At 30.6% G+C, this 20,131-nt stretch overlaps 2 protein-coding genes across 3 annotated transcripts; both read right to left on the reverse strand.

Moving 5' to 3' along the window:
- Nucleotides 1-331: 331 nt before the first annotated feature.
- On the reverse strand, nt 332-3,763 carry LOC133702637 (D-amino-acid transaminase, chloroplastic-like). 2 transcript variants are annotated; one of them, XM_062126943.1, is made up of 5 exons: nt 3,568-3,761; nt 3,359-3,429; nt 1,848-2,023; nt 1,015-1,688; nt 332-673 (listed from the first exon to the last, which is right to left on the reverse strand). In XM_062126943.1, the coding sequence occupies exons 2-5, from the start codon at nt 3,422-3,424 to the stop codon at nt 573-575; spliced, it is 1,017 nt and encodes a 338-aa protein (XP_061982927.1). In that variant the 5' UTR covers nt 3,425-3,429; nt 3,568-3,761; the 3' UTR covers nt 332-572. The 2 variants fall into 2 exon arrangements, with proteins under 2 accessions (XP_061982927.1, XP_061982928.1); XM_062126944.1 differs by lacking the exon at nt 1,848-2,023 and having other exon boundaries at nt 3,568-3,763.
- A 4,468-nt stretch (nt 3,764-8,231) lies between these two features.
- On the reverse strand, nt 8,232-12,635 carry LOC133702672 (probable aminotransferase TAT2). Its single transcript, XM_062126994.1, has 7 exons — nt 12,110-12,635; nt 10,879-11,218; nt 10,549-10,767; nt 10,082-10,141; nt 9,292-9,447; nt 9,105-9,198; nt 8,232-8,553 (listed from the first exon to the last, which is right to left on the reverse strand). The coding sequence occupies exons 1-7, from the start codon at nt 12,364-12,366 to the stop codon at nt 8,426-8,428; spliced, it is 1,254 nt and encodes a 417-aa protein (XP_061982978.1). The 5' UTR covers nt 12,367-12,635; the 3' UTR covers nt 8,232-8,425.
- Nucleotides 12,636-20,131: the final 7,496 nt, after the last annotated feature.

Consider the following 20,131-nt stretch of genomic DNA (forward strand, 5'->3'; position numbering starts at 1 on the left):
TACAAGCTAAAAACAAAGATAAAACAACTAGGTTCAGAGAAAACACAGAGAATAAAAAGCAAGATCGGCAGCAGAGAAGGCATACAGCAACTGCACAGCATGCGGATCAGATCAGAGAGCTAATATAGACCACCACTGGGCTGGGAAATCAAGAGCCAGTAGCATGGATGTTAAAGCCGAGTTCAAACATGATAAAACTGGTTTTAATTTTAAAGTAAGTATTGAATGATAATAATATAATTTATCATCAATGACAACGATATTTATATTTTATATTTAAGATTCTCATTAAATTCATACTAGTTTTAATTTTCATTGTACTTATGATGCATTCTTGGTAAATGCTACCATTATATATATAGACAAAGACAAAAGAGTGCATCACAAGAACTTGGCCACAAAATACTCCAAGTAAAACAAAAGAAAGACGAAGCAAACTTGAAAATTTTATTCAACATAACATGAACCATGATTAAACAAAGCAAACAATTTCTGAGCCATGCGACTATAAGCAATGAGAGCCAAGAATCTTAAATCCTTTCTCCGGCCTCACTGATTGATCTTTATGAGGTTCACTCCTCGTAAGGAACAGGAATCCTCAGGGTAGCAGGGCCAGCAACCATGTCATCCCATAGAAGATCAGAGAGTGCCATTGTCAGCTCTCCCACCTTCCCTGTTCCCACAAAGAAAGAAAAAGTTCTGTAAGAACGTAGTCATAGTTAAGAATCTAATCCATAATTACTCGAGTGATTAATCTATATATATATATATAGATTAATCACTCGAGTAATTATGGATATATAGGTAGGGCAGCCTTAAACAATGATTGCAGCATAAGTATGTACTCGATGCACTAATGATATGGATAGTTTAGTATTTCCAGGCACACCTTTAAGAGGCAGGACACTCCTGGTGAAAATATAATATAATATGTTGTGAATAAAGAGCATCCAAATAAAAGGCCTCCACTAACCAAAAATAAAAAAAGAAAAGTAAAGAGAATAGTTGTGTTACCGTCTCCTATAGGTTGCTCATCCCACATGACAATTGGCAATATAGGAAGTGTGCTTCCGACATACATCATTTCAGCAGCCCCTTTGGCTTCCTCCACAGTAAGATTTCCAGTTTTAACACATTTTAATCGCCCTTGCTCGATCAATTTAGGCGCTAGCTGAAGAAGCCTCAATGCAGTGCGTCCGCTCAGGATTTTGTCGAAAATAGGCAAGATAAGCTCCTTATCTTGACTTATGAAAGCCACATTCACATTTGGACCCTCTGCAATATAGCCTTCCTCATCAATCCAGATGGAGGCAAATGCTCCCTGATCTTCAGCTTCCATTACTGATAGCACATTCGGGAGGTAGTTCACATTCTTCATTGTTGCAAACATAGGTGACTTCATAGGGATTGTGGATGTTATCACTTTAACCCCTTCTTTGCGCTGAGAGAAGTCCTCATCAATGACTACAGCATAGAATGCAGAAGTTGGACAACCTGCAGGCGAGAGTAAGAAGTTTCCAGGACCTGCACTTAGCCAGTATCTTAGAGTTCCTTTCTTGCATTTAGATGCCGCAGCCAATTGAATAAGAATGCTTCGAAGAGTTGAACAAGGGAAGGGAGAGGCTATCCTTGCTTTTGATGCTGATCTTAAAAAGCGGTCTAAATGAACATCCAGCTCATACAGATGCCTGCATTAAACAAATTGTTTAATGATCCTAACCCCAAATGCATTCTCGAAAGGAGCAAACTAGGAAGCATAAGTTAGAATCCTAGAATTGCAAGTTATTGCAGAGAGCAGTCTATGACATGCATATGGATGTTAAAGAATACAAAGGCATTATGCATACCCATCAAGAATGATAGCCGTATCAAACACACCATGCCCTCTATGAACCATGTGATCATCCATGGGTATTACCATCATTGCTGGGTCGAGAATAATTCCGCCATATACACTGGAATACATTGCTGGGTATGGTTGCTTTTTCACTGAACCCCACTTCTCATGCAGGCTTTCAAGCAACTGATCGATACAATAATTAGAATGAAAAGGGAATTTGAGTGAATGGTAATAAATTGAAGGAGGAGAATGAATAATACAGATATGCCACTTAAAGCGATTGCTTTCGAGTGAAGGCTGTCATATGTATTATTTTTGCAGTTGCAATCTTTCTTGTACCAGCATAATAAAACAAAATCTCTGCTAGTAAGAGCACGACTGGCCATAATCCTATGGAAAATCTATTTTATTGGGATAAAGTTAACCTTTTCAATATGTTGACATCCTGATATGCATATGGCCAAACTTTTGATTGTCAGTTGATGAACTCAACAACAATAAGGATTCTTGCCACTCTTTTATCATGGGAGTCCCGAAAATTTATCCTGGGACGACTTGCTAGTTGCTAATATTAGATAGGATATATATCAGTATCTCATACAAAGGCATAATAAAGTCCATTTTCTCATTGTAATTTGCCAGGATATCCCTCAGAATTGTTTAAAATCTTGGTTTAGTCAATTATTTGCCTGCCACTAGATGTTAGATCGGCAAGCAAGCTAATTTGTTTTTTAGCAAGTTTCATAGCATGCCGTATTATGATAATTATTACAAACCAGAAAGCACTATAGCACTTGATAAGAGGACTTGAACATGTACTTTTTCCTATGAACTGGATCTTTCACAGGGAAAAGGTCAGACGGAAAACGGATCCACTCTTTTAGTACTCTGCAATTTGGGCAGATAAGGACTGAGGGGCAAGGAGCATGAAAGCTACACCCAGAAGCTAAAGGAATTTCTGGATTGCTCTTGGGACTCTGTATAATCCGTAGGTAAATGACAAGCTACATTCACCTTTTTGCCCCCTCTAAACGCGTGCAACAGCTAATAAAACAAGATCCGTGAGCACTTGTTTAGATGGGGCTGTTAATCTAGAGCAATACTGTCTTACGCACTATAGACCAGTTTGAGAGTTCACGCAAAAATCAACAAATGCCAAAAATGCATTCTTCACCGGTCGGAATTTTTCTGTCTTTTCATTTTTTTTATCTCCAGATCATAGGAACACCAAAGCATTATAAATAATACTCCATAATCATCTAATCATGGAACAAAGAAATGTTTTTGCACTCAGTGGACATGCTTTTATGCTACTTCATCACTTATTCAGAAAGAAAACTAAAAAGAAGGTGTCTATGCGATACTCCATGAAAAATCATTCAAACAGAAGAAAACAATCCATTGCTAATTGTTATATAAGATCAACAAAAAACCACCAGGCTAGAGAAAAACATACCCAAACATAAAATAAAGATCAAGTATATATGTAAATAAAATATGGGGAGTAGAGTTTTCAACCTCTGAGGATGATGAAAACACGTGAACCTTGATACCACTTCCATTTTCAACCTCCAAGGAAGCCATCGCACCTTCGAAACAATCAAGAAAACACAAAAACACCGAATAAGCTCAAGAATTCATCAGAAAACACCAATTGAAGGCCAGAATTATTAATACAAAAAAGGAATTATGGAAGGTAAAGAAGTTGCCAGATTGATGTGCCGTACGTGAAGAAGCAAAGAAGGCAGTGAAAAATAAGTGTCAACAAGAGATAATCACTGAGACGATATGAGCCGTGTTTATAGTGAATGCTGCAGTGCCGATTACTTTAAAATAAGGGTGTCGTAGGAGGTGGTGGGTGGAATCCATTTTTCTATTAACTTTTGCAGTTTGTCTTGCAGTGTTTGGAAAGTGTACGAGATGTCAGACAGAATTATGGCTCAGCTTTTGTTTGGTCTCGTTTGGAAGTTTTTTTTTTTTTTTTTTAACGTTCATCTCTTACATATATTTTAATTAATTTATTTTGATTAATTTTATAAATTTTAAAATTAATAATTATTTAAAATTTTAACAATCATCATATTAATAATCATAAAACTTCAACTTAATATAAAAAAAAAACAAACCTTTTAATAGTAAATTTTTATTATTAAATCAGCTATATGGTTACATTTGGAATCTTTTCTTGTATGGAAGATGTTGCTGATTAGGTTTGACTATGTAAGCATTGGCTCAATAATTGGTGGGTCCATAATGAATGTGAAGGCTACAAATGTTCACTTACGGGTGTTCACCATATAGTTTGGTCCGTTTGGATTAAAATATCCAATTAAATTGGGAGATTCTAATTCTCGAGAATATAATGGATCAAGCTGGAAATTAGTTTAAAAACCAAACTCCTTCGGTTCAATTAAAATTGGTTTTTTGGCATTAAAACTAGAAAATCAAAAAGTGCCTTGGAAATTTTGTTATTCTAAATCCCAGATCTGAAAATCAAACCATTTAATCTCTTGTTCAGAATTGAAAACATATGATAAAAAAATATTGTCCACACAACTCTGCTAACCACAACAATATACATCAAGTATTCTTAATATAATCATCATCATAATCCGTAAATGTATCATTATTTAAATAAAAATTCCAATCTATAACTTAAATATGAAAATTTATTAAAACATGATTCATATTAATTTTTCTCTTGATATAGGAGTTTAATTTATCACCATCAATTCATGAATTTTATTTTAATACTCTTTCAAGAACTTACACAACCAATTTTGATTTCCCTTCCGACACCAATATTTCCGACAGCTTGGGTAGTTGTCAACAATCCAGCTACCTCTCATTATAGCCAAATAAAAACATGAAGCATGGCACACAAGCAAAGTTCTGAGTCCATGGATGAAAACAAATCTATTATGATAGAGAATATAAAATTATCTGAGTACAACCTGCTTTCAACGTGTATAAGAAACTGGATCAAACTACCATGACCATTTCAAAGAGCCATTGGACCTACATTGCAGTGATCTTATTAGGGTCTGTTTAGAAATACGATAGAGGTTGTTTTTCAAAGTATTTTTAACTTTGAAATTAATCAAAATAATATTATTTTTACAAAAATTATTTCTAATATCATGATATCAAAACAATCCAAAAACACAAAAAAATAACTAACTTGAAACTAAAAAATTTTAAAACTTCTCAAAAACATGATTGGACCACAATGTTAAAAGGCATTTTAGTGCCAAACATGATCTTAATCATGTTCCTTTCTTTGTTTTATTGTTTTTCCTTTGAACATTATAGGTAGGAAAAGGTCGAACAAGCTTGACGGTATGTGCCTACCTAGTTGACAGTGGTATGGAGATGAAGATGCTCTTCAGTTATATGTAAATAAACGCACCTCCAATAATCAAGGAGTAAGTCACAATACATAGTCACTAAAAAGTGTAAATTATAGTGGTTGTAACAATTTGCTGAATTTCTTTGATAGTAAGGAATGCACATGTGATTCTAAGAAAATATAGGAGAGTTTGAGCACCTTGAGCATGCAATGATTTCTAACGAGGTTACAAAATCTTTAGAAATGCAATTAGACTTACTTTGATGCTATAATAGATAACTCAAAATCTTTAAGTGAATATGATTAACTCATTTTTAGTGTTTTTGTTATAGTTGAGGTGCACTAAGGTTTAGCTTAATCAAAACATAATGTCTTGGGTTTGTTCACAGCTAATATCTAAGATATTTGTTTTGGATTTCTTTAACAAATGATAGAGGTTAATATGCTCTATCATTAATCTTCTTTTATAGATGAGAACGACTATCCATTTTAGCTTTCTAATTAGAATTTTACATAAGAATCAAACTCCCTTGAATATCTGTTATAATCTACTCTCATAAGGAGTTTGATACATAATTAATCAAGAATTGCTGATAGAAAGAGCCAAATCCCATAAAAGGAAAAAAATATATTCAAAGGCTAAAATCGCATATTATCTTTATAGTAGGTAATGATAAGCATCAAGCTATTCGATAATAATTATTTAATATATATATAATTTTTTTATAGAGTAGATGACTTTTCATCTACCTTTATTTAAAAAAAAAGAGTAGGTAACATGTCACTTGCTTTGCTCAAATTTTGGCGACTAAAGGTTGTTAAAAAGTCAGTGCATTGTTGTTTTACACAAAAAAAATCCATTTTAGCATTTTTTTAAATCCAAAAACACCATAGAGACATAAATAAACCTATTTATGCCTTTAAATAACCCAAAAAACGATCCAAAAACAACTTAACTAGAAACCCAAAAAATTTTCAAGGTCAAATATGATTTTTCAAGCACTTATAGGGTGAAATAATATCTTAGAAGAACTCTTCTTATTAAATAAAATGCGTAGACACCAAAATTGATTATTGTGGTGGTTAGAATTGTTGTTAATCAACATTTTGTCTTTCTCTTTCTCTACCACTGGAATTCAATGTTTTCCTCTCTTACACCTCAAATTAGGAACTAAAAAATAAAAAATAAATTGGATCAAAAGTGAACTTTCAAAACATTAAAGGGATATAAAGTAGGTATGTTTCAGACTAAGAGAAATAAAGTAAGTTTTTTAGTCAATTTTGAAACAACCATCTATTTTCTTTGTATTTTTCATAATAGTTCCTTGTCTTTCAATTCTACCACTCCTTAACAAAATAGAAGCAATGGGCTTTTAATTTGATCATAGAATAATGTAATTAATGAGAAAAAAGTTTGATCACTAAACTAAAAAAAATATTATTATTATAGTCCATAGAAAATCATGAGAGAAGTTACAATGGCATGGAAATAATATTTTCCCACGTCTTTTACTACATGTTTGGAATCAAATCAGTTGTGGAATTGCATTCAATTTCACATCTGATTTGAATTCAATTGATAACCTATTATAATTCTTATATTTATATTAAAATATTAAACCATATAATTAAATTCAATTATACTATTTGGAATACATGTGGAATTAAATTAAATTAGCAATCTTGACTATTTTGTTTTTAATTTAGAAATCATTTATTTTTGTTGCAAAAAAAAAAATTTATTTTCGTTAATGTGAAAATAGAATCCATAAATTATTTTATGATAAATCATGATGCATGATATAATAAATACAACATGTAACATTAACATGCATGATGTAAAAATATTAGGAACAAATTATTATTATTATTATTATTATTAACAACAACAACAACATCATATTTCTTTTAGTAATAAAGATATTCTCATTCTAATTTTCATGTAATTCTCACACAATAAAACTATTTCATCTACTTTTAAATAAGCGATCAGCCATTAAAAATATATATATTTATAAAAAATATTATATTTTAATGCCACTTAGCAAAGAAACATATATTTGTAAATCCATGATATGATAGATTAACGATATAATTTTCCTAAAAAACATTTTTTTTATTCATAATAATAATAATAATAAATCTCTTTATTCACTCTACTCCACTCAATAAAAGTCAAAAAGATGATACATGTTAATTTCAAGGATATAAGATTAGTTAAGACACGTGTAATTAATAATATAAAAAAAACTGTATTTGATTTTCATGGCTTCGCTTTTTTTTTTCTATTTCTTTTCTCTCTTTATTTTCAACCATCATTGCAGAGACAAACTGGGAATTCCCCCACAAAACAATAATATCATGGAATAATATGATGAAGACAATTTTCTTGAGCCAAAAAACCAAAGCTTTTGTTGAAGAAAAGAAAGAGATAATAAAGAGAAGTTGTAGGGTTTTTAAGAGAAAAGAAATAGAGGTATTTTGGAAGAATACTTCTTCTATTTTGAATCCCTGTAGCAAATAAAAGGGCCCCCCTCTGAATTGTTTTTGCTATTTTTTAAACTTAAAATTCAAATTAATACCTTTAAAAAATTATAAATATAAAAATTGATGTAACCTTTGAAATTAAATTCAATTGAAAAAACCATGTCTATTATAATAATGTCAAACGGACTCTATGACAGCATTTGGCACTATAATATGCATACTTGGAGCTAAAAACAAAATGTCAAGTCATTTACCTTTTGTTCTCTAGATGGACGCCTAACATTTGTTTTTTTGTGGAAGAACAAAGTTATTGTGCTTTCCCACAAGAATGGACATTGAAAGCCTTCAAGTATCTAGGGAACGCACAGAAAAGTTATTGTTCTTCCTCCTTGTAAAGAGCTTTCGTTACAAGCTCATTGTCCAACAAAACATGAATAAGGCCACTGATCCTCTCCTCTCAACAGCCTGCCAGTGAGTGTCCCAAGGATTGTACATGAACTTGCTGACTTTGTAAACAGAGAAAGAAATGTCAGGTCTTGTGAAGGACAGGTACTGTAAGTTGCCAACATGTCTGTACATATATGGATCAGAATAGTATGTTGTATGTTTATTAACAACGTAGTCTTGATGACTACAAGCTTTGCTGGGGATCTGTAAAAATATGGTCATCTAAATTTACAACAGCTTCACCATGAAAAGAAACCTATAAATTGCAGGCAAATGTCCTATAATTTGGTTGACTCTGAACGCTAGTATCTTTCAAACTGTTTGCTATGCCTTAGACAGAACGATTTCACTCTCCCTAAAGCTTCTTCTAGGGATACTGGATCAACGGCAAAAGTGATACGGAGCCAATTCTTTAGCCCCACAGCAGTTCCTGCAAAAGTAACATCTTTCTTGATTATTAATGGCTGTTTGTCACCCTCTAAAAACTGGGAAAATAAAATGGCTGATTCATCAGGTTTTCTATGATTTTGTCTATGAATTTGTCATTTGCAGCTTGGTCAATGCAATGATGTATATCATGACACTAACATCAACTTGGAAGCAAGTCAGAACCAGCTTCTGGCAGGACTACTGGTTTTTAAACCACAAAAATTGCAAACTAATCCTGATAAAAGAGAGGTTTGGAGAAAGATTATCAACACAAATTATAACAATCTACTTGTTTAAGTTGCCTAACACCTACCTATACACGGCGGACTCCTATATGTTGAGCTATGCTTTATCAGTAGTAGTAAATGCTATTAGTAAAACACTTAAACGTGAACTCAATCTCTTTTTGTGGTATTAGAATCAATTCCTTCTTGCCTGATAAAATCTTTTTCAGGAACTAGAAGCTTCTGGGCAGAATTTGATTATTTTTTATAATTATTAAGAAATGAGCCATTAAGAAATAATCTATATGTTTAATTGTTCATTTCTTACCTGGAAGAATGATGACAAATTCCTCTCTGGCCAGTTTGAAGCAGAAGTCAATATCGTCACTGATATCTTCTAGTAGTGAAAGATTTAATTTCATCTGCATTTCATAGCCAGTTTGATTAGTGCAACTCCATTTATATTTCCACTATTTGGAATACATTTAGAGTTGTAAATTGTGCTCTTTCCTTACCATCAAAGCCATCGATCCCTCTGGCTTGTATGGGCAAGAAATGCAAGGGATCTCCTTTATCCTATCACAACATATATCTGAGGACTGCTTCAGTATGTTGATAGTTCTCTTGAAGAAAACCTCATCAGTTAGCTCAAGAATGCCAGGAACTGCTGCCTAACAAACCAAAACATTATTGACAAGAGAACAAAATAAGCAGACTACTCTTGCTATATCTAAAATTTGGTTGCAGATTTACAATATTAACTCTGGAAGTAGTCTATATAGTCTATGCACACTAAACTTTTTTGAGCTCTGGATTGCTATTTGTTGAGGTGGAGCAACAAACAAGCAATAGCTTGATCAATAACATGCTGCAATGCCTAACACTCTTAACTCAAGTTTGCCACAGTGATTTAATCATTTCTAAGATTAGCAGTAGTTAAGAAACGTAGATCAATGTCCCTCCACGCCTACCTGACCTCCTTTCTCATGAATTTACAGTGATTTAATCATTTCTAAGATTAGCAGTAGTTAAGAAACGTAGATCAATGTCCCTCCACGCCTACCTGACCTCCTTTCTCATGAATTTAATATTATAAATGAGTTTTACGTATTTTCAATTGCTTTTCAACAAATCTATGTGAAAAGCTAGAAGAATCTTCCTATTTAAAGCTTTCAACAGCAGAGACTGCAAATTTCATCATCCAGATGCAATCAAACCAAAATTAAACCTAACCAAAAGTTGGTAATTCTTTTTTTCTTAAGAAGATTGGGAGTAGTATTCAATCATGCATTCCCATGTACTAACCTGGATGAAGGTTGCAGGTCCTCCCAAAATGTCGAAGTACTTCTTAATACGTTCAACAACCTAAAAGGAAAGAGAATGTTTAGCAACTTGGCTGAGTAAAATTCAAGTCATGTTACATTCCAAATATTCAACCATGATGTGAAAATTCCACAATGAATTAGGCAATATTTTTACATTACAAAAGTGTTGTATACTGCTATAAACAAAGATATCCAGATTAAGCACATCAAAACCAAATATTTGTTGACTGAGAAAAAGTGAATTGAGAGAGAGATAATGCAACTCAATTTTTCTATGCTTGAAGTTGTCAAGAACTCGAAAAGCAGCATTGAATCTCTTTGGAAGAGACAAATCTTGCCAATGCAAACACTTGTAGGCAACGGAATCCATAATTGGGGAACTTATACAAACACTGGTACAGCAATGCGATGCCAGAGCACACAAATATAGGAGATCAGGGAGTCAACCTTGGGATTTCTAAACATGCCAGATGGATCACTTGTCACAAACCAACCAAGTCGCCATCCAGGTACAATCCACCTCTTTGAAAGAGAACCAAGGGTAAGAACAGGAACAATGGATCCAAAAACTCCCATTGGCACAAATGGATTACGACCAAAGGCAAGGTGTCCATACACTTCATCAGCAATAACAAGAGTTTTGAGCTTTTCAGCAGTTTCTGCAATCTAAATCCAATATACAAGCAAACAAGACATTACATCAGATCAAAATCATGACCTTTTGGTGGTATCCACTGCAAGATGCTTCAACTTGAATCGAAACACTTAACTGCTAACCTTTTTCAAATGTTGGTAAGAGTATACATTGCCGCAAGGATTCCCAGGATTTATAATAACCAATGCAACAGTGTTCTGATCTGCAAGGGCTTCGACAGCATCAAGATCAACCTCCCAGCCTTTCTCTGGGAGAAGATCAAAATGCCGAACTTCAAGATGCCTGAAAGCTGCACAAAGTTCATAAATTGGGAAGCCTGGCCTTGGAAGCAAGATATTTGCACCAGGGCGAGCAAGCATCGCCAAAGCAACATCAATAGCTTGAGTGCAACCGGATGTTATAAAAACATCATCAGATGATAACTTGTAAGGAAGATCACGAGATAGGTATTCAGCAATCGCCCTACAGAAGAGTAAGCATATTATAATCAAGTAGAAACTGATAAGCTCTATGGTTGCTTGCAGACTCTCAAAGTTGAACATGGAGGTATGTACTTTCAGGTGCTTTCTACTGCAACCAAGTAAGAGTAAACAGGCTGAACATAATGCAAATTGGTACTTTTAGATTGCTTTAGTGTCTAAGATGTGCGTCTTTTTCATTTCTTCAAACTGGAAGAGAAAGAAAAACATTTAAAGCCAGAAGAATCAATATCAAGTGGTTACTTCTAGATTATTTCAACAGAAACTGTAGCAGAAAGGTAATTAGTACTAAATGAATCAAGCCCAGATAGTATTTCTGGATTATTTTCAGCTGCAACAGCAATAAGAAATTAAGCTAATTAAAGATACCCAGATCATTCCTTTTAATTAATTTCATTTGAAAGCATGAGAATAAAGGAATTGAAACAAGTCAGAGAGGAAGCCACCATAGGTATAACAATTGTAAGCAAAAGGAATTACAGCTATAATAAATTATTTCAACAAAGAAGAAGCAGAAACAGCTGTTTCTTGCCAAGTAAATTCATAAAACTGGAATACATGCAAGCAATGAAGATTGGTCTCCAGAATTAAAGTTAATTTAGCTAGCAATCCACAAAAACCAGATTTTACAAAATAATAATATACCGATAAACAACAAGCTACTCATTCCTAGTGAAAGAAAGAAAAAGGATGTAGCTTAAACGTTTTTCATCCCACATCAGGGAACCAAAATTGGCCGCACTGATTAAAATTAAATTGGCTGGCACTCTACAAATCCAGAAATTAAAAGTAAAACTCCATATCATGAATTTTATGCAACAAATACATTCAATAGAAGAGCCAAAAAAACAATGAAAGGAAATTCGTAAATTACCTTCTTGTTTGAGGAAGGCCTACAGTAGGTGCATAACCATTGAACTTGTCAGATTGAAGAGCATCAACAACAGCTTCTTGAGCAACATGTGTGGTGTGAAAGCAAGAATGAGCAGTAGGGTCGCCCATGCCCAGTGAAATCACACTCCTACTATGATTATTATTATCAATGCTTTCCATTAGCAGACTTAGAATTCCTTTGATGGTAATGTTTTTAGGTGTATCCATTTCATAACCATTCACTGCCCCATCCTCCATGCTTTAAATTTATTTTTCAGGTCCCTGCTCTGATTGAACCTTGCTTCTTTTATGGATTGGAAACTGGGTTTTCGGTTCTCTTTAATTTACCAAACAGTCGAACGAGAGAAAATGTGTTTGAAGATAGAACGGGTAGGCAGTCAAAGTGAGTGCTTGCTTAAGACCACACATTGAAGTGGTTCCTGAACCAGCCTGTCTTTGCATGAGAACAAATTTGGCTGCTGATCTGGACAGAGCTTTGATACAAAGCCAAGAAAACACGAAACACTCAGCAATTTCGACAAAACAATGAATTTAATTAATCAGTTTTCGGATGAACTTATCTTAATGATGTAGTTATCCATAGCAATGTTTTTAAACTCCCGTTATACTAGTCGTTATGTGATGCGAAACAATATTAATTGTGGACAAAATCTATAATATTTGAGTTAGAAGTACGAGGAGCAACTTTTAGGTACCCTATTAAAATTGCAATATTAAAAAAAAGGGGGTCAAAATAAATTTAATATGCAATTACATCCTATAATATGGTATGAGATATCGTTATAATGGACTGTCGGTGTTTCTTGATGGGCATTGCAATTGTGACCTATGTAGGGAATTATTATCATGCTCGTTGCACTAACTAGATTATTCACCTATACTATACTACCAGTTGGATTAAATTTTTCTTTAACATAAAATAATATATTCAAATGTTGTTATTTTTTTCAGCAGATAAATTGTTTAAATTGTTTATTATATGAGATATCATCTTTAAATTGTTTAAATTGACCTTGTACTATCCGATATTGAATCAGCAAGTCTAAAAACAATTTAAACAACTCATAAAAATATAATTTTATTAAAAAAATTCAAGATGGTATCTTTTTTAATATTAAAATAACAATATATTAGATTGACTTAAATTAACTCAGGTCAACATGTCAAATACACAACTCAGATCTTGAGATTATAATAATCTTATATAAAATAAATCAAAATAAAATTTAAAACTTAATTCTCAATCGAACCAATGTTGAAAAATAAAATTAAAAAAAATTAATTAAAAAAGGACTTAAAAAAGCAATGCAAGTTAACTAGTCAAACTCACAATCCGGGTTATAAGATTGAGATAACCAAATAAAAAATAATTTATTAAAAAAGAAATCAATTAAAAAACACATTGAAAACGATTAGAGTCAATCCATCAAACTCATGATCCAAGTCATCAGACCGGGATAATCTTATAGAAAGAAAAAAAAATGACTTGATTTAACACATGTTAACCTATCAAATTTGCGATTTTAATCATGAGACTAAAATAACCCCATAGAGAGCAAATAAAAACAAATTATAAAGCTTTTTGAAAAAATCATCCTTGTTAGATCCAATGTTTAATGATGCAATCTGTAAACATTTAATTAAAAAAATGATACAAAAAAATAAATCAAGTCAACTTAAGTTAACTCCTTAAGCACTATTCTCGAGTATGATGTCGAGATAACCTAATAAAAAGATAACCCAAATAAATCATGGAGCCTAATTCTCAATCAAACATAATATTAAATGATGAATCAGGAAAAAAAATCAATAAAAAAAGAAAATAATAAACTGAGTCAAATGGGTTTACTCGTTAAACCCGTGACTTGGATCATAAGACGGGAACAGCCCAATAAAGAGAAAATCCAATGTTGAAGATCCTATGACCCGGGTCATGAGATTGAGATGACCTCGTAGAAAAAAATAAAAAAACCACTCGATTTAACTATGGTTAAAATACGAAAACTAGTGACCTTAATCAAAAGACCAAAATATCCCCATAAAAAGTAAATAAAAATGGATCATAAAGCTCAATTTCTAATCAGCTCATTGTTGAATAATTAAATTAAAAAAAATATAATCAATTAAAAATATAATACAAAAATAGACTTGAGTCTACTTGGGTTAACCCTTTAAGTATTATTCCCAAGTTATGAAGCCGAAATAACATAATATAAAGCAAACAAAACAAGTCATGAAATCTAATTTCCAATTAACTCAATATTAAAGGATAAAAATGAAAAACAAATTAAGAAAAAGAAAAAATTAAGTCAACCGGGTTAACATGCTAAACTCGTGATTCATGTCATGGGATTGTGATAACTTAATTAAAAAAATGTGTCATGGTTAACCTACATTATTCCCAACTATTGGCCAAAAGTCATCATCACAAGCTACAAAATTTGACTATAAAGGCTGATCAAATCAACCTTTTTGGGGCGGCGTTGTGGCAGTTAAGAAGCGACCAACCGATAGAAATCATGTTGGGGTGTAGTACAGTGTCGGGTCATGAGAGGATGTCTTGTTTGTCTTATTTGGTGAAGAAATAAGGTATTAAATGCATTTGAAAAGTAGTTATCTAAGCAACTTTTCGAGTACAAAATGTTGAAGATGATGAACATTGATCAGACGACAAGTCGTCTAAGACTCTTTTTTGTTGTATTGGTCGAAACGACATCGTTTTATACCAAAACAACTTATTTTGGTCAAAACATACCGTTTCATTTAAATGAAACGGTGTCATTTTGACACCCTCAGGGTTTTTATTTGAGATTTGACTAAAATTCAATTTTGTCCTTTGTCTTTTGATTTCTTTTAATTGCATCCTAATTGGCTTCAAACTTTTAATTTTATGTGATTTTACTCTTGTCAAACTCAAATATCAACCCTAAAGTTCAGCGCCTTACCATTTGCAATTTTCTTCAATTTCACCACTGTTTTCAACCAAATTGAGTTCTCAAAGTTTAGCGTCTTTTTCAAAAAGGTTTTTGGTTGTGAATTTCTTCAATTTGACCTTTAATTGACCTTAAACTTTGATTTCCTTGCAATTTTATAGTTGATTTCAATTAATTGACTTCGTAAAAATTAAGTTTAATACTCTAAAATTCCAATCTTCTTGATTAAGTTCAAATTGGGCTTCTAAACTTAATTTTTCACAAATCAAGTCCCTGATAAATTTAATGTAACCCATTAAAATATAATTACGTCCTTGCACCTAATTAAATATTTTAATTTGATCTAAATTAATTTTTAAACATAATTAAACCTTTAATTTGGCCCATAATTAAATCAAATTGACCTATTAAAAATCTAATTAAGTCTCTAGACTTATTTTTTATACAAATTCATCCAATAATAATTTAATTTAACATTGAATCTGCATTGTCTCTTTAGTCTTGGGTACATTAGGATATGATTGAACTCTTAATTTTGTCCAAAACTCCAGCTTAATTCATTTATATATTTGAAACCCTTCTTAGCCTGCTTTTGTGAAGTTGCTAGTCTTTTGTTATTATTAGTATTATTAATAAAAGGAGAATGATAAATTTGAGGGGAAAACTTAAAAATAGATTATGACAGTATCGATGTTGTGTTATGTGAGATTGAGGACATTGATACCATAATTCTTCAATTCTTTATGTTTGTTTTGGATTTAAAACTTGCTTAATAAATTATAAAAAAATAAGAAAACACAAAACACTATTATTAGATAGTTAATGCTTGTAGTTGTAAAGACAAGGAAATATTTTGTTTTCTTTCTTGACATAAGAGGAAGTAAAAAAAAAAGTCTTTTCATCTTTTTGTTTTTAATCAATAGTATTGTTAGATGTTATTAGTACTAACAATTGCTGTGATTTATTGTTTCTTTTTCAAGAAATTCAAAAATAGAAAGAGAAAGATTTCTTGTTTTTATTTAAAAATATTATTGGTTGTAGAATTTCGAAGGAAAAATAAAGTAATTTTTTATAAATTTTATAAAGAAATCTGAAAACTACGAATGACGCAAACTGCCCCATCTTTCATTTTATTCGAAATATAGGAGAAGGCAAAATGAACACCACATCTATAGTTGTCGATATATTTGTCTTTTCAATTTTTTCTTTCTTTTTTCATTGCCTTTTCCTTTGTGTTTTCCAATGCAAAAGGAAAATTAAACAATGGATGAGCGTGGATTTGGTGAATCCACTACATCTATAGTTCTCTTCACGTGCATTCTTAACGTTTTGTGATGTCGTTGAAATGGTATTTCATATAAAAAAAATTGTTTTAAATATTTTTAAATCATTTTATTAAAAAATATAATAAAATATGATTTTAATATATTTCTAAATAAAACTATTTTTAAAAATAATCACTATTATAATATAAAATAATACATAAACTTAAACTATGAGTAATTTTTATTTAATATGACAATGGTGTAAATAAATATGAATAAGAAAATTAAATGGACTAGAAAAGAAAGGGTAAAAAAAAAAAACCTCTATTAATTGTGCTTGGAATCCAGCCCCGTCAACAATGAAGATGATACTAGTTGTTAGCCAAATAAGATAAAAGAATAAAAATTTTGCTTCAGATAAATTTTTTAAAAAGTATAATATGCATAATTGGTGATCCAAATTAAGACACAAAAAATTGCTTTTGGTTAAGAGTTGGGCGTGATGGGCAACATGAGGATTCCCATCATGTGACCCAATATTTTTGGTGTTGCTATTAATTTTTTAATTAAATTTTTTAGTATCGTGTTTAAGACTGTGATGTAGGATATTTTTTAAAATAATTTTTTATTTAAAAGTGAATTAAAGATATTAGTCCATCAAAATCTTTAAAAAACATCAATTTAATATTTTTTTCAAATTAAAAATACTTTTAAAAACATCTAAAAAAATAAATAAAAATGAGGTCAAACGCTTATTATATCATAAATCTTTTTTATCTTTTTTTGAAAAAAATGTTTTGAAATGTTTTTTTAAGATTGGAAAATAAAAAAAATAACAATAGAGGGTGTTAATAACAAAAAAACATGATAAAGTTTAATATGGCTAGTAAAAATCTTGAAAATAGTTTTTTTTTAATATGACTAGCAAAACTCTTGAAAATGCTTGTTTTTTTAAGAAAATAAAGAGGCAAAGTGAAACGGTATTAATCTAGCCCAAAAGAATTAATTATATATTGCATTTTTTAGACCAATCTCTAAGAGTTAAAATATATATATATATATATATATATATATATATATATATATATATATATATATATATATATATATAGCATGTCCAGTAAGTATCTGTTTGGTAATAAAATACATGGTGTTTTTATAAAAGTATGTTTTAATTGAAAATATATTAAAAATATTTTTTTTTTATATTTGTATATTAAAATTATCTCAAAAAATATATAAAAAATATTAATGTAATTTTTTTCAAAGAAAAAAATATTAAGAGAAATATTTTAGAAAACATATTAAATCATTTACACAAACACTCTTGACACCATACACTTCACTCACTACTTTCTAACACCATTAAAATAACAACTTTATAGTTCACTCTTATGAGCATCAGAAAGTACATACTCTCTCGGATTGAATAAGTGTCGTATAAAATATATTTAGTAAAAGTAACAAAAAAATTCAAATTATAAACATAGAAATTTGATGTTAAATGCATTGAAGTTTAAGCAAATCATTTTGCATTGGTGTGAGATCTAATACCACTTTTCTCACACGTGTAAAGTTATTAATTGCATGCACACACCCATAAATCAAGAATAACATTTTTAGAGTTAATCACATTAATTAGCATAGGTCATCATATAAAAAATTATGTGTATTAGCACGAGTTATATATATTATGATTCAAAATATCACAATAATCAAATTAAAGAAATTACAAACAAACAAATTATAGAAAAAAACACCGTATAATGAGGTATAAACAACTAGATTAACAAAATACGATCTTTAATAATAACTTTCTTACAAAAACTACTTTGTTTAGTGTTTATGTAGCTTTTAGAAAAGTCATATCCATATATCTAAAACCTTTTATTTTTTAATATTATACAAAAAAAATTTAAATGATTCATTCCATAACTCTTTTAGCGTTAAGAAAATACAATACAAATGCAACTCAATTATATACAAGAATCTCTAAAACAAAAGTGAATTAACCATTCTAAATTGCATATAGAAATCTCTATAATATTTAAAGTACCTTTCTAAAATACAGATTAACTTTCACAATTAAAGGTGCAATGACTAGTTTAAATCAAAATGTAAAGGTCATCATATTGAACATTTAGTACATTCATATTGGTTCACAAACTAAATAAAAGTAATCCTTAATAATTAAAATACTAATCGATGAAAAACAAATTAAACACTAAACCAATTTCCATGAAAAACAATCAACCATTTTAATCAAACATCAAGAATCAAACTTATCAAAACAATTTTGATTTTTTTGAGCCCTTGATGATTATTCTTAGGGAAAAGGTTCTAATATTATGTCACTATCTCATTAGAAATAATCTAGAAAATAATACTTGGTCCCAAGTCTACAAAATAATAAATATATTAAACAAAAAAATAGAAACCCTAAATACCTATATTTAAATTATAATTCCTCTGTATTTGACACACAACATGACATATAGCTAAGTAATGAGATTGATTAAAAAGAAACTCTAAAAAACAAACAAAATAATAGATTATATAAAACATAGAAGTTTAAATATTTCTAGAACTAATAATTGAGTTCTATATCCAAAAACATGAGTTTAAATAGTTTGTCTTAGTCAATCATGAGCTAAGCATAAAATAAAATAAAATAACATATAATCCAAAAGTAATACTAGAATAAAAGGAGAAGATAATTAGGAAAGTTAAATTCTCAAAATATGATCAATATGGAGTATTGCTAAAGATTTGAATCATAAAAAAACATAAAAATAGGTCTTCAAAGTAAGTTTGACATTAAAATATTCTTAGATAGCTTTGGATATTTTTTCACTATTTAAGAATTTGAATAATCTTTTGGAAACTATTTGTGATAATAGAACACTTTGATCAAAATTTATAGTCTATTAAATTAATAGTGCATGTTTGCCTTTCCAAGCTACCTTTTTAGAATTTTATCTATTAAGCTAGTTCATGAACTCTTCAATCATATTCTCCATGTCGTCTCCTCTACATACAAAAGACTCGAACTTGAGTGAAAACAAAGTTTTGGATACAATTGAGCATCTACTTTATAATAATAATAAATATTTGACACATTAAAGATTTTAAAAATACTTATACTATGAGTCAAGTTAAACATATAAGCATTGTCATTGATTTTCTTCAAAATTTAATAAGGGTAATATTTATTTGATTAAAGCTACATGTAAGTTCCAATTGAAACGTCTCTTTATAAAAAAATAGCATCATGACATCACCTTTATTAAACATTTTGCTCTTATGGTGTTTATCTACAATGGCTTTTTACTTGGCATTTTTCTTCTTGAACTTCATCCTAACCTTTTATCTTAGTAGTTTGTATTTACTCAATAATTTTTCTACAATAAAACTGTAACCTAGAACCTTACAATAAAAGTTAAATCTAAAACGTGTCTTGGACTTTGCATGCACACAAACTCAAATAGAGACTTATATGTGCACTATGTTGCCACTATTATAAGTGAACTCATCTTGTGCCAAGAATATATCGTAGTTTGTTTTTGTTTTCACATATACTTCTAATCATTTTGCTTAAATTTTTGTTAGTAGACTTTGTCTCACATATACTTTTATTCATATTGCTTAAATTTTTAGGTAGACTTAGTTTGCTTATCTGTCTACAAATGCATTGTATTGCTAAAGTTTAGAGAAGAATCATAAATCCTCTATAAAATCCCCTAAAAGAAGCTAAAGAATTTATTATCCATGTCAGAAGTGACACACTTTGATACTCCAAGCAAT

Source organism: Populus nigra, chromosome 9 (assembly GCF_951802175.1).
Source record: "Populus nigra chromosome 9, ddPopNigr1.1, whole genome shotgun sequence".
Classification (NCBI taxonomy): domain Eukaryota; kingdom Viridiplantae; phylum Streptophyta; class Magnoliopsida; order Malpighiales; family Salicaceae; genus Populus; species Populus nigra.

Excerpts from the sequence above, each read along its gene's own strand:
- LOC133702637 (XM_062126943.1), bottom strand. The coding sequence starts at position 3,424 with ATGGCTTCCTTGGAGGTTGAAAATGGAAGTGGTATCAAGGTTCACGTG. Across the intron at positions 2,024-3,358 it reads TGTTTTCATCATCCTCAGAG|TTGCTTGAAAGCCTGCATGA; the intron begins GTTGAAAACTCT and ends TGTATCGATCAG. Across the intron at positions 1,689-1,847 it reads ACGGCTATCATTCTTGATGG|GCATCTGTATGAGCTGGATG; the intron begins GTATGCATAATG and ends TGTTTAATGCAG.
- LOC133702672 (XM_062126994.1), bottom strand. The coding sequence starts at position 12,366 with ATGGAGGATGGGGCAGTGAATGGTTATGAAATGGATACACCTAAAAAC. Across the intron at positions 10,768-10,878 it reads CTTACCAACATTTGAAAAAG|ATTGCAGAAACTGCTGAAAA; the intron begins GTTAGCAGTTAA and ends TATTGGATTTAG. Across the intron at positions 8,554-9,104 it reads ATTTGTCATCATTCTTCCAG|GAACTGCTGTGGGGCTAAAG; the intron begins GTAAGAAATGAA and ends TTACTTTTGCAG.